The sequence below is a fragment of the Tachyglossus aculeatus genome, chromosome 16 (genome assembly GCF_015852505.1).
Source record: "Tachyglossus aculeatus isolate mTacAcu1 chromosome 16, mTacAcu1.pri, whole genome shotgun sequence".
Classification (NCBI taxonomy): domain Eukaryota; kingdom Metazoa; phylum Chordata; class Mammalia; order Monotremata; family Tachyglossidae; genus Tachyglossus; species Tachyglossus aculeatus.
Genome location: NC_052081.1, coordinates 9,829,084 through 9,853,622, shown reverse-complemented (window position 1 = coordinate 9,853,622; position 24,539 = coordinate 9,829,084). Strand labels below are relative to the sequence as shown.

The window sequence follows — 24,539 nt, the reverse complement described above, 5'->3', positions numbered from 1 at the left end:
AATTCAAGGAGCAACTACTCTGTGCAGAGCACTACACTAAAAGCGCTCAATAAACACGATTGAATGAATGAGTGAATGAGTGAGCCAGAGAAATAGAAGGTACCTACCTTGCCCTCAAAGAGCTCACAGCCTAATTCTGTTACCTGTCCTGCACTTCTGTGAAGCCCCTCTCAATGGACTGACCAAACTGCCTGACTTGTTTTGGTAATCTCCTTTGCAGTCCCTTCTCACAACTGGGAATAACTGAAAGCTAATTTCTGTAAAACTTGACACATCCTTTTTTCCTGTGCTATCCCCCTTTGCCATGTCTCCCTCTTTTTGTTTTCCTCCCTGGCTGTGGTGTTCTTGAGGAAGGAGCTTGGGAATACACCATTGGCTGGAGAGGGGAGTGGAGAGAGAGTAGAGAAAGAGTGGATTTGGGATTGTTTTAAAAAATAATTAGAGCTCCAGTCACTGATATTCCAGCTTGGGGTGAGTCTGTGTCATCCAGCATCAGGCCTTCTCCTCCACACAATCTGGGATCCTGTCCCAGTTCTGATCCAATTCTAATTCCAAACTCCAGAAGCCCCCTTGGCCAGCTGATTTAGAGCATCCTGAGACAAACATAATTCCTCTTTGGGTATTTTCCCCCTCCTCCTTGTTGACTCCTGACTCTCTCCTTGGTTTTCTCCGGTGACATTTCAGGCTAGGCTACGAGGACCCTTACCAGCACTACCCCTCTCCAAGGACCAGGGAAGAATATGCTTATGGAGGTTATTATCGTGGATACCCAGACCTGTGGCAGGAAGAAAGAGGTATGGTCCAGGCAAGCAGAAGCCATTACTTTGGAATTTGTATTTGGTCATTGACCATAGGGATCATTATGTTACGTGGTGTGAATTCTTGCAGCATGGTAGCTACTCTGCTTGGCAGGACTAATGTTTGTGGTTTGTGTTTCCTTTCTGGTCAAACAAAACCTATGCAGAGTATTCATTTTGAGGGGCTGAGCACCCGTCTTCCCCCATTGGCACAGAAATCTTGGTTAATATCCAATCCTAGCATCTCTGACCATTGTGCACATGCAGGGATGATGGCACTTGGCAGCTGGATGAGACAGTAAGCGCGGGGCATTCTGTTGTATCTAGTGGCAGCTGGCAACTCTAGTGTTGGCACATCCATCTGAACTTCAGAATTTACCAAGTTGGGTGGAGTGATGAGAGAGGGCATCTGGAGCTAGTATTTTTGGTTATCAGTCATCAGAATAATTATATTTTAACACTTCTCAAGTGCCTTGGTATGCATGAGGCTCAAAGGGCTTTTCCAAGTCTTCTACCTTTATCCTATGAGAAAAGACCTTTAAGCATCTGTTGTCATTTTGGGTGTGTTTTTTTTTTTCCGACTGCGCAGTGCCAAAGCCAGGAAGCCCCTACATCATGCACGAAAATTATTGGTATCAAAACTACCCCGGGAACTACCACCATAATCGTCTGGACAGCTCATTCGGCACCAACAGTGACCCCCAGTCCCGGTAAGAACGGTAATGTAGGAGGTTTTGGCAAATTCCAGAGGGAACCTGCCTCCCTCTCTTCTCCTGGAGATTGACCCTGCCAGGTTCTCAGGGAGCTTTCTCTGTTTGGGCACAGTGTCCAGAGTGCCATCCCAGGCCTAGGCATCCTTTCCCAGGGGACCGCCTAAGAGACTACAAGAGACTGATCAGTTCCAAAGAGACTCATATGGTTGAGTCTCTTCCCCTTTGGAACCAAAGGATTCAGTTGGGTCCAGAGAAGGGAGGCCTGTTCCAGAGCCTTCATAAATGGTCGTCGGCCTTGGACTTCATCTGGATTCTCGGGGATCTTCCTGGCTCCAACCCAAGCTGGAACCACATCCTGTGGCTTCACCAGTCTTGGTGGTGTACTAATGCTTCACTTGTTTTCCTTGGACACTTTGTCTTTGCTGAGGAACATCCTCATTTAATGCACTGAATCAAAATAATGGATGTTGGAGACCATTCCAACTAGGCACGCTGGATCAGAGACCAGTCTTCTTTGGAATCTGCTTTCATTTCCAGGTGATTGCACTACTCTCAAAAGTGTTTCTGAGATGTTAATAGGTTGAGGCAGGTAACTGGGGGGAAAAGTTCTTTTCTCCTACCTCGTGCCCTGCCCTCCAGTTCCAGTTAACTTATTCCTCCTTCATATATTTCTTGGTCCCACCCACCCCTGGAAGACTCCTTTCAGACCAGGTTCTGTTCCCTCGCTGCAGGGCTAAAAATTATGATGCTTACAAGCCGAGCCCCACCCCTGGCTCCAAGCAGAAGAAATCTGGAAGAGACCACCAAGACGTTGCTTCAAACATGCTGGAAGAGGTGGAGTCCAGCAGGGAGCAAAAAGAGGTAATCTGATCACCCCTGGGGCTAGGAGACATTTTCTTGGGTCAGGTGAGCCCTCTCTACTGGCTGTAAATTGGCATAGTGGAAGTCTTCAGACTTAGAGTCAGGAGACCCAGGTTCTAGTCCTGGCTTTGCTATTTGCCTGCTGTGTGACTGTAGGCAAGTCACTTGACTTCTCTGGGCTTCAGTTTCCTATTTTGTAAAATGGGGATAATATACCTGCTCTCCCTCCCTTTTAGATTTTATGAAGCCTGGATGGGATAGGACCTGTGCCTGATCTGATCACGCTTAGTATTGTGTTTGGTACAAAGTGGAGTCTTAGTAAACCACATCTCCTCTTAATAAACACCATTTTTTTTTTCAGCCTCACCACCTTTTCTTTAAGCCTCATTCTTACTGTCTTTCTTCTCTCTGCTCTACCCTCTTTTCTTTCTCCCCATCCTCATTCTTCTTTTTTATGGTATTTGTTAAGCAGTTGCTATGTGTCAAACACTGTTCTAAGGACTTGGGTAGGTAGAAGTTAATTAGGTTGGACACAATCCCTGTCTTGCATGGGGCTCACAAAGTAGTAGGGAAAACAGAGAAACTGAGGCATAGAGAAGTTAAGTGACTTGTCCAAGATCACACAGCAAGCAATTGGCAGAGCTGGTATTAGATCCCAGGTTTTCTGGCTCCCGGGCCCCTGCACTTTCCACTAAGCCATGCTGCTTACTTCTGACATTGCTTTCTGTTGAACTCTCTGAATCCTCCTAATTCATGCAGCTCTTTTTTGGCTTCACTTTTCTCCCAGTTACCAACAGCTGATGAACCCAGTATGCTCCAGCACTATAAGGACTCTGGCCTGAGTTCCAGCAGCTACGAACTCAGTCAGTACATGCCAGACCCATCGGATCACAATTACCTCATGCAGTCTGAGTCTTGGAATCTGGGATCAGCAGGTGGGCACCGAGATGCTATGAGGAGTTTGCTTAATTTTGGGATTGGATGGACTGGAAGATTGGCTCCTTGAAAGTTTTCTCAGGTTGCCTTTCCCATCTCCTGTCTCTCCGATGGGAGGCCACAGCACCCAGGATAGAACCATCATATGATGGTGCTGATGATGAAGTGAAGGAGAGGGGAGTCCCCGGCTGGAGGGAGAACGAATGCAAGAGGTTGACAGCGAGATAAATGGGAGTGAAGTACAGTGAGGAGTGAAGCGTGTAGGTTGGGTTGTAGTAGAAGATCAATGAGCCAAATCTCGGGGAAAGAGCTGGTTGAGTGCCTTAAAGCCGTCAGTGAGGAGTTTCTGCTTGATGTGGAGATGCATGGCCAACCACTGAGGTTATTGAGGAGTAGGGAGGCTTGTGCAGAACGATATTGTAGAACCATGCTTTCCCACCTTCCCTGTCCCTCTGTGGAAACATGAACGGTCCCTATACAGGAACACGTTCCCTGTCTCTATACGGGAACATGGACCCTGTGCCTATATGGGAACACAGACCCTGTCCGTATACAGGAACACGGACCCTGTCCCTGTAGACCCCCTCACTCTCACCTCTGTAGCGTAGAGGCCATCACCTACCATCAGAGGGAGTTACTGATCTGGTCCACTCTTCCATGGTGGTCAAGAAAACCTTGAGGCTCCCACAGGCACTTTGAAGTAGATAGGAGTTTGTTATGGAGAGGAGAGAAAGTCAGATTTAGGGAATAAGACAGGACATTCTGTAGAAAATATGCCCATAGAGTCACTTTAAATCAGAAACAACTCCATGGCATTTGATGATGATGAAGACAGGAAAAAGTAGACAGAGAATCTAAATTCCTTTAGCCTGCCTGTTCAAGAGTTCTCCTCAGGTGGATAGAATCCAAAGAGAAAGGAAATTTCATCTCCTCCAGGAGGTCTTCCCCAATTCATCTCTTTCATCTCCATACTGCCACTTCAGTCCTCCTGGGAGTTATGCATAATTAATTTATATGCTTTATTATTATTATTATTATTAATAATAATAATGTTGGTATTTGTTAAGCACTTTCATGTGCCAAGCCGTGTTCTAAGCACTGGGGTAGATACAAGGTTATCTCTCGTGGGGCTCACAGTCTTCATCCCCATTTTACGGATGAGGTAACTGAGGCCCAGAGAAGTTAAGTGACTTGTCCAAGGTCACACAGCTGACAAGTGGCGGGGCCAGGATTAGCGCCCATGACCTCTGACTCCAAAGCCCGGGCTCTTTCCACTAAACCACACTGCTTCCCAATAATGATAATGATGGCATTTGTTAAGCGCTTAATATGTGCCAAGCACTGTTCTAAGCACTGGCGTAGATACAAGGTAATCAGGTTGTCCCACGTGGGGCTCACAGTCTTAATCCCCATCTTACAGATGTGGTAACTGAGGCACAGAGAAGTTAAGTGACTGGCCCAAAGTCACACAGCTGATAAGTGGCAGAGCTGGGATTAGAACCCATGACCTCTGACTCCCCAGCCCGTGCTCTTTCCACTAAGCCATGCTCTTCCTACTTGTAATTTATTTAAGTGCCTGTTTCATTAGCAAGCTCCTTGAGGGCAGGGTTCATGTATTCTAATTCTATCGTAGTCTCCCAAGTGTTTAGTGTAGTGCTCTGCACACAGTAAACACTCAAAAAATGCTATTGATTGATCTTTGTGAGACAAAGAAGTGTCTCAGGACTTCTCTCCCACACACTTTGTGTTTGACCCTGCAATAAGTTTTAGATGATCAGTTCTAAATGTCAGCCCAACAGCCTATGGGGGAAGAACATTAATCAGTTTGTCTGGGACTCTGAAGAATCTGGGAAGAAGCCATGGTTCTCCTTTCCTTCAACTCTTGTGGATTCAGTAAAACAATTCTAGGGTGTGGTCTAGGTTTACTTCTGTGTGTGGTTCAGAACCATACCTGTCCATGACACTTAGGAGCATCTAAGTTGTTCAAGACATCGCATTGTCTGCACTTTTTCACTGAGGTGTCCAGTGAGGGGATTCCACAGGCTCCCTTAGCTTCCCCCTCAGCACCTAATACATCTTTTTCCGCTAAAATAGTGATAAGGTCACCAATGACGTTCTCTGTCTCTGTGATTAGATGACACCTCGTCAGACAACCCTCCGGCACCCATGAAATATTTCGTTCCTCATGTACCCATGTGCTTTGGCCCAGGGGGCCAGCTGGTGCGGGTACGTCCCAACTCTCCAACTGACGGGCAAACCGCTCTTGTTGAAGTGCATAGTCTGGAGGTAAGATGATTTATCCCCATGGACCTTGGAGCATCTGGACGTAGGCTCCAGAGGAGCTGAGGTGCCCTTCAAATATGTCAGAATAAGGCACTTGTCGTCAGAGGGTTGGGAAGCTGCCTCAATTTATCACAGATCGGAGCCTTGCTTGCTCCCAGCTAAGGAGATGGCAGCACTGGAGCTCAGTTCTCCCTGATGTCATGACAAGCGTGCTGCTCGGTGCTGGGCACTGAGGCCTCAGCCCCTTGGTTGGGTTTCCTTGTTGAGTCAAAGAAGTCTAAGTCTAAAATTCAGATACTTTGCTTGCTGACAGAGTATGAAAGCTCATTGTGGGCAGGGCATATGTCTACCAACTTTGTTGTATTCTCCCAAGCATTTAGTGCAGTGTCTGGCACAGAGTAAGCCCTGAAAAGGCCATAAAAATTTTCATACAAAAACACTAGTACCCAAAATGATTTTCCCAGAACAGCTTCTCAAACCTGTTTAACCAGAGGGTTTTCCCCGACACTGGTTGGCTGGTCCTATAGGAGCAGTAGTTAGGGGTCGGGGAAGTCTTCTAGACTAAACCAGGTTTAATTTTTCAGGTTATTCTCAGTGACACCAAGGAGCAGGAGGATATGAGGGCCTTCTCAGGGCCTCTGATCAGGTGAGTTACTGTAAGTGCTATTGAGTAAGCAGATCCCTAGATTTAAGACCAGCATTCCACATAGGCTGCTTTCACTGTGAAGAAAGTCAAGAGAGGCATCAAAACCTGGTCAAGTAACTGACTCTGTGTTGAGGACTTAGCCATGGGAAGTATGGCAGGACTTCACTATGTCGATTCATTACTCAGTTAAGAGACAGAGTGAACATTAAAGTCTGCAAGTGAAAAATCCTGATGTCACCTATGCCATGTCCAGCCCAGGTGAAGAGAGATTAGATGGAAAGAAGCTGGGGAACTAGAGGTGAGTGGCTGATAGATAGATGTCAGCCGATACCTGTTAAAAGATGAGTGTAGCATTTTTGAAGCGCCTCCTGTGATAAGCAGCATTGCTTACTGGAGTCACAGGATCCGGGTTCTAACTCTGGCTCTGCACCTTGGACAAGTCACTTAATTTCTCTATGCTTCAGTTTCCTCACCTGAAATATGGGGATTCAGTACTTTTTCTCCCTCCTACTTCTACTGTGAGCCCCAAGTGGACCTGATTATCTTTTATCTACCCCAGTGCTTAGTACTTGGCACCTGGTAAAAGTGCTTAACAAATACAATTAGTAGTAGTAGTAGTATTAATGATAATGAAAATATTAGTAAGGCAAGTTATAAGCTTCCCTGGTATTTATGAACATCTCTGCTCGGGCCTGCCTACAGAGGAAATCCCAGTTCAGTCCACTGTGCTCCAGGGACACGGCGGGCTGGGGGAGAGGGGAAGGGTGTGCGTGCGTGCGTGCGTGTGTCCATCCCAGCCAGCAGCAGTAGCAGACTCATTACAATGAATATGTTTGGCCAGGGATCTACATCTGCTTGCTCGTTAATCCCAGAGAGGAGGGGCTCCTCTGATCTCCCCTCCTTCCACCAGTTCGATGGAGTCCCAAATACCTCTGGGGTTCTCTAGGCCTGTTGCCCCTGATCCCTGATTCACTCGTTGCTTCGAAGTAGCATGGTGTAGTAGATAGGATACAGGCCTGGGAACCAGAAGGTCATGGGTTCTAATCCCATTTCCACTACTTGTCTGCTGTGTGGTCTTAGGTAAGTCATTTCACTTCTACGTGCCTCAATTACTTCATCTGTAAAATGGGATTGAGGCTGTTAGCCCCACGTGGAACAGGGACTGTGTCCAGCCCCATTTTCTCGTAGTTCAGTGCCTGGCATGTAGTAAACGTTAGCAAATACCATGATAATAATAATTATCATTCTCGGGCTCTTACCTTAGGGAAGATGTGCACAAGGTGGATGTGATGACGTTTTGCCAGCAGAAAGCCGCTCTGTGTCGCAAGTTGGATACTCCGAAGGGCAAAGAGTCAGCCCTACTCTGGCAGCTGCTGGTCCTCCTCTGTCGGCAGAATGGGGTAAGTCTATGAGAGGCCTACCAAGCTCTCCTCCTGCTTCTGTGTCATCTCTGTGAGGGCAGTGGTTCCTTTCTTCCTGGAGGTTTCCTGCTTTGGGGGTTGATCTGATAGTTTTCATCCTCAAGACTTTGAACTCTAATGTCCTCTCCCAAGAGCTCAATACAGTGCTCCTAAGAGCTCAATAAATGCCTTTGATGATGGTAAGCTGGTCTTCCAAGCTTCACTCCAAGCAGGGCTGGAAAATATTAAGAATTTCCCAGTATGGCTGAAAAGACCCCAAATTGGATCTTTCTGATCTGGTATTCCTTTGAACTTTCTCTGCCACTCCAAGTCCCATTCAGTCGATCAATCAGTGGTATTTATTGAGTGCTTGCTGTGTGCAGAGCACATTTCTAAGCACTTGAGAGAATCCTTAAAGTTCTTTAAGCAATTTACAATCTAGCAGACCCTTACAATCCCATTTACTCTTCCCCTAAGAGTTCCTGCATTCAGAATGAGGCATTGGCATCTCCACTCAGTCTTCCCAGACCAGCATGTGGTCCCTCTCACTAAGACGTATGGCAGAACCACAGCAGAAAATTTGAAGTGAAGGTGGTTCCTTCTAAAGTTAACTCCTTCCCTGTTGCCTCCCATCACTGCCTTTGTGGTTCCGGGCAACTCTCAGCTAGGCGTTGCTTCCTCTGAATTTACCAATGTTTTCTCCCTAGACGGGTCCTGAGTATCTGTGGGCATGTCATCGTGCAGTGTGAGCATGTCTGGGGAGGCATGCATGGGTGGTGGAGGGGTGGCACGATTAGAAAGGATGACTTCATCCTCGCATGATCTAGCATCGCTGGGCATGGAAAAGGGTAGGAACCAAATTCCTTTCTGCTGCTGGCCGATGGGATCGTTCTTCTGTCTCTTTCCCACCCCCCCCTCGGCAGTCAATGGTGGGATCGGACACAGCTGAGTTGTTGATGCAAGACTGCAAGACCTCGGAGAAATACAAGCGTCAGGCACCACCGCCGGCCAACCTGATCAACCTGACTGATGAGGACTTGCCTGTGCACAGCTCTCGGACCCCGAATCTCCTCACAGGGGAGGTCCCACCCAGCGTGGCCACCCCGGCTCAGGTTGTCGAGAAATTCACCAAACTTCTCTTCTATGGCAGAAAAAAGGCGAGTACTTAGGGCTTTCCAAGGTCTTTCCTTTGTGAAGCGACAGGAGGGTCTAAGGAACTCCTTCCTGGAATCCCTGTGAAAATTAGCCCAGATGATGTCATGGCCTGTGTAGGTTCAACCATGTAGAGTTTTAAAAATTCTTAATATTTTAGTTTGGAGGTACACTTCTTCTCCTACCAATTGGACTGCTTAGAGCTTGTCCTCAGAGATGAGAACTTAGAGCTGCTATTTTTTAAAAGCGATTTGTTTGGGGAGTTGTGGGGATGGTAGAGGATTGTTCTCTTAAGGCTTAGTACAGTGCTCTGCGCCACTTTAGAAGCTCAATAAATTCTACTGACCAATTGAGGAGGAATTAACTCCTTAGTGTCCAGAATGACAGGTGCTCCTCCTAGCCCTTCCTGCTTCACTTCTTAAGTCCCTAAGGAGTGTGTTCCTGAAAGTGTAAATCTTGGACAACCCCAGGTTTTGCAGTTAATGCTAAACACTGTCCCACCGTGGCCTTTGGGTGGGTGGAGAAGAAAGACACTGAACCAGATGTTTCCTTGGTTTCAGGAAGCCCTTGAGTGGGCCATGAAGAACCATTTGTGGGGCCACGCTCTGTTCCTGTCCAGCAAGATGGACCAGAGGACCTACACCTGGGTCATGAGTGGGTGGGTAGGGTGCCCTGGAACGGGTTGCCCCCTGGGCCCTGACACCCTCCCTACCCAGTGTGTGGATGGTGGGTGGGAGGTGCAGGAATCTCCAGACCCCCAAGGAAATGAGAATCTGGCCAAGTCAGCTTTCCAGGAAATCCTAATCCTGCCTTTAGGAAATTCCCTTTCCCGCAAACTAGACCCAACCTGAACTTCCCAGGAGCTCCCAAGTCACACATATCTAAGGACTGTCAGCAATGGTCTGCTATCCTGGATCTTTCAATTATGCAGTGAGGTGTCTTAGGGGCAGTCTGGAAGGAACTGACATCTCCAAGCAAGGAGACTAGGATTCAGTTTCATTGCCTTAAATGTTTGGTTAGAGCTAGGGAGCCAAACTTCAGTTGAACTGGAAAAACCTCTAATTTGGCTCCATGTTGAATGGAAAAGAGGGTGCTAGGGCAATTTGGGCTTCAGTTCCTTATGAGTGAACCTGAGTGACCCAGGATGACAGCCTTGGGGAACTCATTTATTCCCCTCTTCAGACCTGACCTAAGACAGGACTTTTTACCTTTTTGGGTCTCAGTTTTCCCATTGGTAAAATGCAGTTAGTAGTATCTTTTTGGTTTTTTTTTTTCATATTTGCTAATAACTGTGTCATTTGTTAAACATTGACTATGTGCTAGATACTATACTAAGCACTGGGGTGAATACAAGCAAATGGGGTTGGGTGCAGTCCCTGACCCACTTGGGGCTCACATTGTTAATCCCCATTTTACAGGTGAGGTAACTGAGGCACAGAGAAGTGAAGTGACTTGCCCAAGGTCACACGGCAGACAAGGGGCAGAGTCAGGATTAGAACCCAGGTCCTTCTGACTCCCAGGCCTGTGCTGTATCCACTAGGCCATGCTGCTTCTCACTGTAACCTAGGGCCTCTGACTACTGTCCTTTCCATCAAAGGGTTACTGTGAGGATTTGTGAAATTATCCTGAAAGAGCTTTGTGGAGCTAAGGAACAGGAGCTGCTTAAGGAGGGATGATCCTCCCTCCTGCTTCCAGCATTCAGTGCTGGTCATTTTCATCCCTTTGAGCCTTCTTTTTGTGCTGAGGCCCAGCGAGTTGTGGAAAAAAAAAATCCTCTGCTGGATAAAGCTTAAATCTCAAATCAGCTGTAGACCTTACTATATCCTTGTTAAACAAATTCCGTAGTTTGTCATCAGCGGGATAATTTCCGATCCCTTTTCCACGCCTCCCTGGTTACCGCTAATGGCCATTTAGTGGTTGGGAGCACAGCACCACAGACGGAGGCAGCTTTGGGATGAGCCAGAAAAGCGCCATTCAGGCTGAGCCCTTGGCAACAGGAGCCGATGTCCAGTTCACAGTTGGGGGTGGCAGAGGAGAGGAAAGCCAAGCGGAAGATCACCCGGCCAAAGGTCGGGAGCTGGAGGACTGTTGGCCGGAGGGCTTAGGTTGGGCATCTTCACAAGGACGGAGGCTCTGGGAAATCAAGAGATGCTAAAGGGGAGCAGTTCCTCTCGAGGCTGGGTTCCTCCTGGAAACAGAGCTTTAGCTGGGAGGGGTGTGATGGGCTGAGTCTCTGAAAGATAGAGATAAAAATGAGCAGCAAAGGCTCGAGTTCAAATTGGAGGGGTGGGCAATACCATATGTGGGGCTTAAAGAGCATGTTCCCCTATGTGCGGTCTGACCCGTAATCCCAAACTAACCCCAACTGTTCTCCTCTTCGCCTGCAGCTTCACCAGCACGCTGGCCCCCAGTGACCCCCTGCAAACTCTTTTCCAGCTCATGTCTGGGCGGATCCCTCAGGCAGCAACGGTATTGTGCGGGGCAGGGGGAAGTCACACGCTCCAGCATCCTCTGTGCTCGATGTTAGAAACAGAACCAACACACTTCAGTTTATTTAACTGCTAGCTGGTGAACAGCACATGGCAAGCTGATCATTCATTTATCATTGTCATATTTATTGAGCACTTACTGTGTGCAGAGCACTGTACTAAGCCCAACCTGGCACCTGGATTTTTGGCCATGACACTCACTCCCCTGAGCCCGAAGGCCATGACCATGGGGTTGGGGTTGACCTACCTCTTCGCTGGGCTGGTGCCATGAAATATCCCATGGACAAACAACTGATTCACTTTCTTGATAAGGGTCAGTATCAAGGCTGCTCTCTGACAAATAATCAATCATTCAGTGGTATTCTTTGAGCACTTACTATGTGCAGAACATAGTAGAACTATGCGCAGTACTAGGTTTGTGCTAAGTGCTTGGGAGAGTACGATACAACAAAGTTAGCAGATACATTTCCTGCCCACAGTGAGCTTATAGTCTGGGTGGTAATAGACATTATATAGGTAAAGTCTTCTCCCCATCACACACTACCTAGCAGAATGCCCCTCTCCCAGCTCCACCCCTAGCCTGTCTGCTCATCCCATTTTAGGGCTACATCTGATCAGAGGTCACTCTTTCATCTCTTGTGGGGCTTCAGAAAAATCCCCTTGAGCTCCCTAAAGAAGGAAATCAGTGACCTCCAATAAATGGTATTTATGGAGTGCGTATTATGTGCAGAGCACTGTACTAAGTGCTTGGGAGAGTACAATACAACAAAATCAGCAGAAATAGTCCCTGCTCATAATAACCTTACAATTTAGTGAGGAGTGACCCCATAATGGGAAAGAAGGTGGGTTAAATGGAGCACAACTGCCGTTTTAAAAAAAAAAAAAACAACAAAAAAAATAACAAAATAGTATTTGCTAAATACTTACTGTGTGCCAGACACTGTACTAAGCACTGGAATAGATACAAGCCAATGAGGTTGGACACAGTCCTTGTCCCATATGGAGCTCACAATCTTAATCCCTATTTTACAGATGAGATAACTGAGGCACAGAGAAGTGAAGTGACTTGCCCAAGGTCATACAGCAAACCAGTGGCAGAACTGGGATTAGAACCCAACTTCTTCTGTCACCCAGGCCGATGCTCTATCCATGAGGCTACGCTGCCTTTCGAGGAGCAGAGCCTTCTGGGTGGTGAAGGGAGAAGCTTACCTGTCCTACTGGTCTCATGTTGGTATTGGGGTCAGGAGTCTTCATTCCCTTCTGTCCTACATGTGTGGTGTGGGTAGGAATTAATACAAAGCTGGTCAGTTACTACTAATAATGCAGCAACATATGGGGCTTCACTTTACCACACTTACCATTAGGCACTTTCTGGGCAACGTGAATCACTCCTGTTTCAATTCCTCATTACCTCACAAATATCCTGGTGGGTGGATTTAATTGGAGGTGCCCATTTTACAGATGAGGAGCCTGAAGCCACAGGAGAGGACTGGCCTGCTGACGGGAGATGAGGCATTTTCCCAAGTTGCTGATTCAGCTCTTGAATTCTATCAATCAGTCAATCAATCCTATTTATTGAGTGCTTACTGTGTGCAGCGCACTGTACTAAGCACTTGAGAGAGTACAGTATAACAGAGTTGGTAATGTTCACAGTGAGCTTACAGTCTAGGGTTTCCTGTCTGTTGTTTTGTCCTCTGAATCAGGCGATCCCTTTCCAGGAGTGCTGTTCATTAGGGCATTGCAGGCCACCTCACCTCTGTTTGCACTGAAGCTGCTCACATCTTTTAGACACTGTGCAGGAGAGCGTGGATATGAGCAAGGTACCTGAGGAATGGGGGTAGGAGGAAGTGGGGAGGAACCAGGGGTTTTGGGATAGATAGGAGCAAGGGACTAAAGTTGCCCGAATAGCGGATAGAAGAGAGGCAGTTTGACCTAATGGAAGGGGCAAGAGGCTGGAAGTCAGGAGATCTGGGGTCTGGGTATAGTCACAGCCATGTCACTGACCTGCTGTGTGTCCTTGAGCACATCACTTAACCTCTCTGTGCCTCCTTTTCGTCATCTGTAAAATAGGGAAAAGATACATACCCTTCTTAACCTCCGCGTGGGACAGAGAATGTGCCTGATCTGATTCTCTTGTATCTACTCCAGATTTAACACATAATAAGTACTTAGTAAATGAATAATAATAAGAACAATGATCCCGCCTCCCTGAGTGGCTAAAAATGGCTTGGGCTGTCATCTTCATCTACCTTTAGGCTGTAAGCTCATTGCGGGCAGGGAACAGGTCTACCAATTCTGTTACATTGTACTCTCCCAAGCGCTTAGTACAGTGCCTTCAGTAAGTACAATTGATTTATTGATTCATCATCAGCCCAGTTGAAATCTGTTTTGGTGTGAAAATTGCTGCAGGGCCTGATGTGGGCTGTGAGAGAGAAAGAGGGTCAGTTCCACAGCCCCCTCCCCATTTTTCCCTGGTGTCTTTCAGAGCTGCGGGGACAGGCAGTGGGGAGACTGGAGGCCACACCTGGCAGTGATGCTGTCCAACCAGGCGGGAGACCCAGAGCTGAACAAGAGAGCCATCGTGACCATGGGTGACACCCTGGGTAAGGAGCAGCAGGCCCAGATGGACTCAGAGCTTCCTACCCTGCCCATCCTCTAACCCGGCCTGCCCGATTGATCGGTGGAAGCGGTGGAACTCTCAGCCGCCGAGGCCATGAGCCTGATGAGGTGGGGGGGGAGACGGGATGCTGCAAACGCATTCAAGGTTGAGAAAGTCTAGGGAAAGGGGAATATAGCTTCCACTCCTGCCTCGGGGCTTTGTTGAGTCTGCGTTGGATCCTGCCAGAACTTCCTCCGGGGAGCAGGTGCTGCCCACAACTGATCCAGTTCCCCCAGAGGAAATCCCGCTGCAGATGCTGGTGGTCCTCTGCCTGCCAAGCCCAGAGGGTTACTCATTCACTCATGTACAACGCCCATAGTGTTTCAGTGTGCCTTACCAGGCCACTTTGCCCCTTCCCTCCTCTCTGCTTTGTCTGGGCGGCCCCTTCTCTCAATGTTTCCTGCTTGGTTCATCCCATCTCCACCCCACCTCCTTCTCCCTTGGGATGTGGGTGGTGAGATCAGGGTCTCGTGGTTCTGATTCTTATCCACAGCAATGGCCAAAGAACGAGGCAGGAGAGTAGGGTGGCCTCCCTAACAGGCCCCAGCCCTCTTTCTCAGTCCTCAAGCTACTGCTCTATACTCGCTGGGGTTGCTGGAGTGAGCCCGGGCGGAGCAGAAGGAGAAAGGGGTCCCCAAGAGGGAAAGGCATTGATTATCACCTGTGGGGAATTGAGACGTGTTGCATAAACACTCCCCCGGCTCTGAGATCTAAATGCCTTGAATCTGATTGGGTTTTGCTTTTCTCTCTCAACCAGCTGGGAAAGGCCTAGTGGAGGCTGCGCATATCTGCTACCTCATGGCCCGCGTGCCTTTTGGTCACTATGCTAGGAAGGCAGATCACCTGACCCTGCTGGGGAGCAGCCACAGGTAAGGACAAAGGAAAGAGGAGAAGAAAGAGGAGAAGTCCCCAGACTTTTCAGTGAAAGACTTGTCCTGGTGACAGGATTTGATTTCAACCTCCGTTGTCCTTTGTTTAAGCTTTGACTCCCCTTAGGTCTCACAACAAGCATTTCTAAACTGTGACTTAGTGACCGTTATTTATCATTTTGGCAAGGCTAATAGTGAAGATGAGAGGTTGAGGTGGGAATCAATCAATCAATCAATCAATCGTATTTATTGAGCACTTACTGTGTGCAGAGCACTGTACTAAGTGCTTGGGAAGTACAAGTTGGCAACATATAGAGACAGTCCCTACCCAACAGTGGGCTCACAGTCTAAAAGGGGGAGACAGAGAACAAAACCAAACATACTAACAAAATAAAATAAATAGAATAGATATGTACAATTAAAATAAATAAATAGAGTAATAAATATGTACAAACATATATATATACAGGGAACCAATCTCTGCAAGTAATGATTATTATTAAGCATTTACTAAGTGCCAAGAACTGTACTAAACTCTGGAGTAGATACTGGGTAATCAGACCGGGCACACAGTCCCCTTTGGTTTGAAACCTAAGGGGTGGGGGGGAGAACAGGTATTTAATCCTTTTTTATAGATGAGAAACCTGAGGCACAAACAAGTAACCTGCCCGAGGTCACACAGCAGGCAAAGGGCAGGGCTGAGATTAGAAGCCAGATCTCATGACTCTCAGTCCTGTGCTCTTTCCACTAGGCGAAACTGAGCCAGTCCCCGGTAATAATAGTAAGAACAATAATAATAATAATAATAATAATCAATCAATCAATCGTATTTATTGAGCACTTACTGTGTGCTGAGCACTGTACTAAGCGCTTGGGAAGTACAAGTTGGCAACATATAGAGACAGTCCCTACCCAACAGTGGGCTCACAGTCTAGAAGGGGGAGACAGAGAACAAAACCAAACATATTAACAAAATTAAATAGAATAGATATGTACAAGTAAAATAAATAAATAAATAGAGTAATAAATATGTACAAACATATATACATATATACAGGTGCTGTGGGGAAGGGAAGGAGGTAAGACGAGGGGATGGGGGGGCGAGGGGGAGAGGAAGGAGGGGACTCAGTCTGGGAAGGCCTCTTGGAGAAGGTGAGCTCTCTGTAGGGCCGGAAAACCACTATGCTATGTGCCACACACTTTTCTAAGCACTGGGGTAGATACAAGTTAATCGGTTTGGAAATAGTCCTTGTCCCACATGGGGCTCGCAGGCTACGTAGGAGGGAGTGGGATTTAATCCCCATTTTACAGATGATGTAACTGAGGCACAGAGAAGTTAAGTGCCTTGCCCAAGGTCACACAGCAGGCAGGTGGCGGAGCTGGGATTAAAACCCAGGTCCTTAGACTCCCAGGCCCGACATGCCTCCCTCTGGGTTTCTGGCAGGCTCTGACACTTCTACCTGGATTTGTGGTAGGAATGAAAAGGGGTGGGAATCGCCCGGGGCTGTATTTCACCTTCCCCCTGCCTTCTTCCCTCACTTGATCCTGAAAAGGTGAGGGGCATTAGAGAAGCAGCGTGGCTCAGTGGAAAGAGCCCGGGCTTTGGAGTCAGAGGTCATGGGTTCAAATCCCGGCTCTGCCACTTGTCAGCTGTGTGACTTTGGGCAAGTCACTTCACTTCTCTGGGCCTCAGTTACCTCATCTGTAAAATGGGGATTAAGTCTGTAAGCCCCACGTGGGACAACTTGATTATTGTGTATCTACCCCAGCGCTTAGAACAGTGCTTTGCAAATAGTAAGCGCTTAATAAATGCCATCATTATTATTATTAACCCAGGGTAATAATTCTTAGCTCAGAAGGAGCCTGCGTGAACCACTGTTCGCCACCAGAGGGCCCCCGTTCCCCGACTCCACTGCAAACAATGCTCCCCTGGAAAAGAGGCGCTGTAGTTACGCTTTCTGGCCACTGGGCGGCGCCCTGGCTCCACCCTGGAAGGCAGGACCAGGTGATTTCAGTGAGGTCAGGGGGATGGAGCTGTTCTGAGGAGGCCGAGGCCCTTGCTCAGCCAACCCTTGGACAATCAATCAATCAATCAATCGTATTTATTGAGCAATTACTGTGTGCAGAGCACTGTACTAAGCGCTTGGGAAGTGCAAGTTGGCAACATATAGAGACAGTCCCTACCCAACAGTGGGCTCACAGTCTAGAAGGCGGAGACAGAGAACAAAACCAAACATACTAACAAAATAAAATAAATAGAATAGATATGTACAAGTAAAATAAATACAATAATAAATATGTACAAACATATATACATATATACAGGTGCTGTGGGGAAGGGAAGGAGGTAAGATGGGGGGATGGAGAGGGGGGCGAGGGGGAGAGGAAGGAAGGGGCTCAGTCTGGGAAGGCCTCCTGGAGGAGGTGAGCTCTCAGTAGGGCCTTGAAGGGAGGAAGAGAGCTAGCTTGGCGGATGGGCAGAGGGAGGGCATTCCAGGCCCGGGGGATGACGTGGGCCGGGGGTCGATGGCGGGACAGGCGAGAACGAGGCCTAACGGTGAGGAGATTAGCGGCAGAGGAGTGGAGGGTGCGGGCTGGGCTGTAGAATGAGAGAAGGGAGGTGAGGTAGGAGGGGGCGAGGTGATGGACAGCCTTGAAGCCGAGGGTGAGGAGTTTCTGCCTGATGCGCAGATTGATTGGTAGCCACTGGAGATTTTTGAGGAAGGGAGTAACATGCCCAGAGCATTTCTGAACAAAGACAATCCGGGCAGCAGCATGAAGTATGGATTGAAGAGGGGAGAGACACGAGGATGTCCTCTTCATAGGAGTGAAAAACACGAGCCCTACCTTTATGCCCTTACAGGGTTTCTCAGGGAGCCTTACCTAGCCTGGATAAGACTGATTTCTCATCTAGTAAGTTGTCAGTTCACTGCTTCCTGGTGTGCCCTTGGGATACACAAAAAACAACAAGGAGAAATCCTGCTTCTTATGGTAGAAGGGGAACCCTTTGGGGCATTTCTCTGCTGGCTCCCTCCAGCCTTATCCGACTCCGCAGGATGCTGAAGGAAGAAGAGAGGAGCAAAATAGGCTATGTCCTAACAGCCCAGGAAAGAAAGCTTCAGTTTTTATTTGGTGTGCCAACCCCCCTTATTGCAGTCATCCCTTGAGATAATAAGATCCGACCTTCTCTGTGTTTCAAGCTCAGTGGTCAAGGGGCAGCAGCTTGGGGGATAGCACATCCCTTTCTCTTCCCAGACCAGGCCCCACTTGCAGCCAGCCCCCCCGCCCCCCACTTCGTGACTGAGAAACCAAGGGTCCCTTGGGGAAAGGCGGGGACCTGAGCAAAGTCTTTCTGTGTGACTTGACTGTTCCTGGTTTCAGTCAGGCATTTATAAAATTTGCCACGACGGAAGCTATTCAGAGGACGGAAATTTTCGAATATTGCCAGATGTTGGGTCGTCCCAAATCCTTCATCCCTTCTTTCCAGGTAACTGAATGTCAAGACTGTAATGTGTTAAAATGTACCAAACCCCCAGCTCGGGGACTGCCACTGATTATCCCGCCACTGATTATTTCCCTGGTTGTCAGAGATGTGATGTGATTTTGAGTGCAGAACAAGCAGACCACTTGACTAACTCTTCCAACCAACTCGAGTGGTAAGAAGGTTTCAGAGCTCTCCAACTTCCCCTACTCCCTCCTGTGCCTCACAAGGATTGGTGTGTTTCGAGGCAAATCTGGAGGCTCTTTAGGATGAGGGATTTGTAACACCGGCCAAGCACTGTCCACTGTCCCCCAGACATCTCTGTCTCTCTCACATCAGGTGAACCGGTACTCTTATGGACCCCTGAGCTCTGTCAGTGCACTTTAATTTTGCTTTTCAGCACCTGATACTTCTCTAGTCCCAGAAGCTCCCTCACCCAACCCTATCAAACAAATCTGCCTGTTGATGTTGATTTCTAGAACCAGTTTCACCCTTTCGGCGTCTCGGGGATGCTGATAGCCAGAGCATGTCGGTCACCCTGAGATGGGTTGATTTTTGTGATGGAGAGAAATGAGTCTCAGAAGCAGTCATAATAATGATGATGATATTTGTTAAGCGCTTACTATGTGCCAAGCACTGTTCTAAGCACTGGGGTAGATATAAGGTAATCAGCGTGTCCCACGTGGGGCTCATAGACTTAATCCCCATTTTGCAGATGAGGGAACTGAGACACAGAGAAGATAAATGACTTGCCCAAAGTCATCAGACCCACTGGGGCCGGGGCTACAGTCAAGCTCGTTGGTTTTCTGGACCTCTTGATATCATGCATTAGTGCACTGATTATGCATTAACGGTCTTGTTGGAATGCCCGTGGACCCTTAAGCTGTAGAGGGGATAATAACAATGATAATAATGATGGTATTTGTTAAGCGTTACTATGTGTCAGGCACTGCTTTAAGAGGGCAGAACCCTGCCCCTCAGGAGGTTTGGACAATGAGCTGCTACGGGGCAGTCATCTTCATCGTTACGATCATTATTGTACTTAAGTGCTTCCTACGCATCAAGCGTTGAGTCAGATACAAATTAATCTGGTCAGAGACAGTCCCTGTCCCCTTGGGACTCACAGTCTAAGTAGGAGGGAGAACGGGCATTGAATCCCCATTTTGCAGATAGGGACACAGAGAAGTGAAGTGATTTGCCCAAGGCCACACAGCAGGCAACTAGAAGAGCCAGAATGAGTATGCATGACCTCTAACTCCCAGGCCTGGGCTCTTTCCACTAGTCTGCATTGCTCCTCCACCCTTGGTTCGAGAAACCTCTTCTCTGCCTTTTCTCCTGTCCCCATCCCCTCTGTGCAGGTCTACAAGCTCGTTTATGCCTCCCGCCTGGCCGATTATGGGCTCACGTCTCAAGCCTTGCATTACTGTGAAGGGATCAGCTCAGCGCTCCTCTCCCAGAAGGAGAGCAAGCACCCGGTGCTGTTAGTGGAGCTCATCAAGGTGAGCCCCCTCACTACATTCTCGTCACACATTCCATCTGGGAATTGATTGACCCACAAGTTGCTTTAAATCCACCCAAGGGTCGGGGTCTGCAGCAGGACCGTTGTCTCAGATCACATATGGCCCACTTAGAGTCGCTGGGCAGAGGCTTGAGACCGGGTAATGGGCACTGGTGGGCACCCCTAGGGCCACAGAACTCCCCTCCCCACAAATGCTGATCTCCTGCTGCTCCGGGACCGTGGAACCACAGCCTTTGGTGGTGGCTAGCCTGATTATAAAAGGCTGGCTCTTGGAAAATACATTTTAGCGATTAAAATAGGAAATGATCCTTATTAAAATGCTTTTAAATGCATGGAATATTTTATCACATGGGGGATACAGTTAAGAAAACAAAAACAAATCAACCCACTGTTCCTGCGAAACAGGAAAATAGTAGTTACAAATAATAGGCGAGGAATCTTCTAGTGGGGGGTGGGGAGGGGGAGCCTGCTTATCTTCAATTTTCAGTTTATGCTAATAAAGTCCAAATGCTGAGGCTTTCCCTGTCAGAAATGAACACTATTAATGGATCTGACCTCGTATAACCTGAGGTTCCTTCCCAAGGGTTGGGAGTTAGTTGGAGCGTGGAGGGGGCACTTAGATAACCCTCATTTTCGAAGGGGAGGGTTTACAAGAGAATTTCTGAGTGCTGGGCTGTGGCTGCTGAATTTGACTACATGGGGATGACTTAGCTCATCGACTGAGGTAGTGGGGTTACAACTGCTAAGCCAGGTGTCTGGGACCAGAAACAATCCGTATGACTGGTATTATTTCTTCTATTATCTGCAAGGCTGAATTATTTTTTTGGTGGTGGTGTTCAAGTGTGGAAGAGCAGAACTACTGACTGGTCCATTTCTTTAGGGGAGTGGTGTTCTTTATCTTTGTATGCTAGTGATTTATGCATGTATGCATCTCCATCTCTTCCTTTCCCATGCACAGTTAGCCGAACGACTGAAATTGTCAGACCCCCTTCTTTTGGAAAGACCTCGGCGAGGGAAGACATTGGAGCCAGATTGGCTGGTCCATCTCCGAGACAGACACAGAGAGCTGGAGGTCAGTGTGAGGAGTGAGGTCAGTGAGCGAGGCCTAGTGGATAGAGCAAGAGCCTGAGAGTCAGAATGACCTGGGTTCTAATCCTGGTTTTGCCACTTGTCCGCTATGTGATCTTGGACAAGTCACTTAACTTTTCTTGGCCTCAGCTATCTCATCTGTGAAGTGGGGATTAAGACTCTGAACTCCCTGTGGGACAGAGACTGCGTCCAACCAGATTACCTTGTGTCTACCCCAGTGCTTAGTACAGTGCCTTGCACACAGTAAGCGCTTAACAAATACCATAATAATACCTTATCTGTAGAATGGGGATGAAAACTGAAATCCCCATATGGGATATGGACTGTGTCCATCCTTATTAACTTTTACCTACCCCAGTACTTAGAACAATTCTTGGCACACAAGTACCATAATAATTATTATTATTAGCTTGTACGTGCCCCAACACTTAGTACAGTGCCTGGAATATAGTAAGCATGTAGTAAATACCATTTAAAAGTTTTGTCCTGGACTTTGTCCACCCTGGGAAAGGGTCCGGAGAGAGAGGGGGTGGGGGGATTCCTGCTGGGCCTCTTGCTCCCCTTCACATAATGCTATGGGTGAAGTGCAATTCTCTGCCCTCTCAGAGCCTCGGACCCTTCCCTGTGGTAGCCTCAGCACAAATATGTCCACCAAAGGTACCTCCTCCTCCGTGGCTCTGGTGCGATGGAACAGTCATCGTGGGAGATGGGGGTGGGGGGAAAGGGGCATTCCTTAACAACAGTACGGGTGGAAACTGAGCGCAGACTCAATGCTTAAGATGGCCTGCTTGCAATGGGTTACTTTCCTGCAATTTGGGAAATCCCCCCAGAGATTTCCTTTCATTTCCCCTTTAGCCTTAAACACTCCTAACCCTGGATGTTTTAGAGACTTGGGGTTAGCAGCTGCCCCATTCCAGGCCTCAGTTGCACCGTTCATTCACCAGAAGCAGAAACAGTGTGTACAGAGTGGGTCTGGGGGCTGGAGGACCTGGGTGGGTTCTAGTCCCAACTTTGCCACTGGCCTGCTGTATGACCGGGCAAGTCAGCCTTTTTCTGGGCCTCAGTTAAGAAGCAGCATGGCATAGTGGAAGGAGCATGGACTTGGGGGTCAGGGGTTGTGGGTTCTAATCCCGACTCCGCCACTTGTCAGCTCTGTGACTTTGAGCAAGTTACTTCACTTCTCTGGGCCTCAGTTACCTCATCTGTAAAATGGGAATGAAGACTGTGAGCCCCATGTGGGACAACCTGATTGCCTTGTGTCTACCCCAGTGCTTAGAACAGTGCTTGGCACATAGTAAGTGCTTAACAAATGCCATCGTTATTATTATTCATCTGAAAAATGAACAAAAATGGGGTTAAAATACTCGCCTTCCCATACCTTAGGGAAATGTTGTGAGACCAAAAACAAGCTATGAAATGTGAAAGCACTTTGGGAGTTAAAACCCTGTAGAAAATTAAGGTATTATTATAGTTTCCCAGATGTTCCTGACAGTGGGAAGAGCGCCAAGGACCATCAGAATTAGACAGTTGGGTATGTCCTCTAGCCTGCTGGAGACAGCCTCTACATTAACTGTCCGCCTCTTTCCTGAGAAGAGGATGAAGTAAACATTTTCTTCTGAGAAGCAGCATGGCTAGTGGAGCGAGCACAGGCTTGGGAGTCCGAAGGAACTGGGTTCTAATCTCAGCCCTGCCACTTGTTTGCTGTGTGACCTTGGGCAAGTCACTTAACTTTTCTGTTCCACAGTTACCTCAGTTGTAAAATAGGGATTAAGACTGTGAGTCCCATGTGGAAACAGGGACTGTGTCCAACCCGATTTACTTGGCTCCAACCAAGTGCTTAGTGCAGTGCCTGGCACGCTGTAAGTGCTTAACAAATGCCACAATTATTATTATTATTCTGAAGACAGTTTTGTTGTTAATAATAATAACAATAATAATTGTGGTATTTGTTAAGCGCTATGCCCATACTCTATCCCCTAGGCCACACTGCTTCTTGTTCTTTAACCATACCTACATCCTTCTACCTCCCATAGCCTTTAATCCTCAATTATCCAAATTCTTAATGGCCTCTGGCTTTTCTACCTGGGAATTGATGCCCTGGAACCCCACTGTTTTATTTTCTACTAAATGAAGAACGGAACTGAGGTCTGCAGTGTGGCAGCTACCGTCTTTCGGTCGGGTACCTCCTGGTAAGTGATATCAGCCGCTTGTCTCTGCTGTGATGGTTGCCAGGAGAGTAGAAGAGCAGAAGTGAGGCTCGGGTTAGTACCTGGGGCTGCTGTCACCTGCCTGCGACCCATGGAAGTTTCAGTTTAGTGTCAATTACCTTGTTCTAGTCACTGCTACAGTGACAGTTCCCTCCTGCCTGCAAATCTGCAAGCTGTTTGTTTGGGTCTCTTTCTTCCCCAACTCACCCCACTGCCCTGTTCAAAAGTGCTCTGTTTTTCTTTTTTACAACAAGGTGGAAAAACACAAGGAGAGCCATGGAGAACACAGCCCAGCCATTTTAAGAATCAGCGAATCAGGTACCCCATTCTCCAGTCACTAGAAACAGCCAACTCTCAATTATTCAGGAGCCGACCATCCATTGAGCGGTTTTCCCGGAATGTTTTCCTTCACCTTCTCCTTGCAGCCAGACTTTGGGGCATTTTACTGTTCTCGATCTCTGCCTCCAGAAGACAGGAGAAAAGCAGTCCATTCTGCCCCTTCTTAGCAGCTCTGGTAGAAGGTTTTGCTGGAGAGGAGGATGCAGCTATTGGCCAAAATGGGGAAGAACTGTGAATTTTAATTCCCCTTTTCCTCTGTTATCTCGGTGAACCAGGAGTTAGCTGGGGCCTGGCCTATAGGAAAGCAAAAGTAAAAACTAACTATGATCAATTATCCGACAAAAAGGGATAACCAGATTTCCAAGAGAGGGTGGGGGTGGCTGCCATCTTGGGTCCCACTTTTCAAGTCGTGGTGCCATTTTTTTCTTGAGCTCAAAGGGGAACAAGGTTTGGGGATTCTTGGGGGAAGGGCCAAAAATTCAAGCAAATAAAGCGCAGGGGGAGGAAGAGAGAAGAGAAGGGAAAAAAAGAGGGTGAAGTATATGACTTGAGAAGAAAGGCACAGACACAGTGAGGCAAAGGCAGCAAAACCTAGACGCCCATTTAGAGACACAGGCCCTCACTGAAGTGGATAACTTGGCACAGCATGGGGAGAAAGGGAGAGAAACAAACTATGGCCACTTAGTCATTGTTGCCACCAACTGCAAAGATGGCCACAGGTGCTGGCCAAACTGGAAATTCCAGGGAGCAGCAGTGGTCTTTCCTGTCATCTTCTCTGACATCACTGCTGCTCCGCTCCTCACTGGGCTCCCTGCCACCACTGTGGCCTCTGCAACCAAAAGCCAGCTTTCTGCTGGGTTTGCCAACCATTTTTAAAGAGAAGAACCAGAAGGTGGAATCCTTAAAGATCCCACCCCAATGCAAGCTGGCTGGCCAAGTTAGCTTTGCGGGGACCCCATTCTGGATAAGAACTCAGTTTGAATTGAATCACAATGTTACCCCCAATATGAGGAAAAACACTGGGCTAATAAAAAAATTCCCTTGCCCATTGGATCTGCATGGAACTTGTTCCTTCCACTCCAGGAACTGTGCTAAATGT

General features: G+C 47.8%; 1 protein-coding gene across 4 annotated transcripts in view; it reads left to right on the top strand.

Annotated features, from left to right (window-relative positions):
* The window catches only part of LOC119938362 (protein transport protein Sec16B-like), a 39,807-nt gene that overhangs the window by 7,535 nt on the left and 7,733 nt on the right, over positions 1-24,539 (top strand). For 2 of the 4 annotated variants that reach the window (XM_038758172.1, XM_038758171.1), the window contains exons 4-19: positions 685-794; positions 1,387-1,507; positions 2,242-2,371; positions 3,159-3,306; positions 5,442-5,593; positions 6,175-6,236; positions 7,501-7,636; positions 8,560-8,793; positions 9,349-9,446; positions 11,176-11,257; positions 13,763-13,880; positions 14,694-14,805; positions 18,187-18,292; positions 19,645-19,785; positions 20,764-20,877; positions 23,356-23,419. In XM_038758172.1, coding sequence (XP_038614100.1) covers positions 685-794; positions 1,387-1,507; positions 2,242-2,371; positions 3,159-3,306; positions 5,442-5,593; positions 6,175-6,236; positions 7,501-7,636; positions 8,560-8,793; positions 9,349-9,446; positions 11,176-11,257; positions 13,763-13,880; positions 14,694-14,805; positions 18,187-18,292; positions 19,645-19,785; positions 20,764-20,877; positions 23,356-23,419 — 1,928 coding nt within the window. Of the gene's footprint in view, positions 1-684; positions 795-1,386; positions 1,508-2,241; positions 2,372-3,158; positions 3,307-5,441; positions 5,594-6,174; positions 6,237-7,500; positions 7,637-8,559; positions 8,794-9,348; positions 9,447-11,175; positions 11,258-13,762; positions 13,881-14,693; positions 14,806-18,186; positions 18,293-19,644; positions 19,786-20,763; positions 20,896-23,355; positions 23,420-24,539 lie in introns of all 4 variants that reach the window. The other 2 variants (XM_038758170.1, XM_038758169.1) reach the window with 1 other exon arrangement.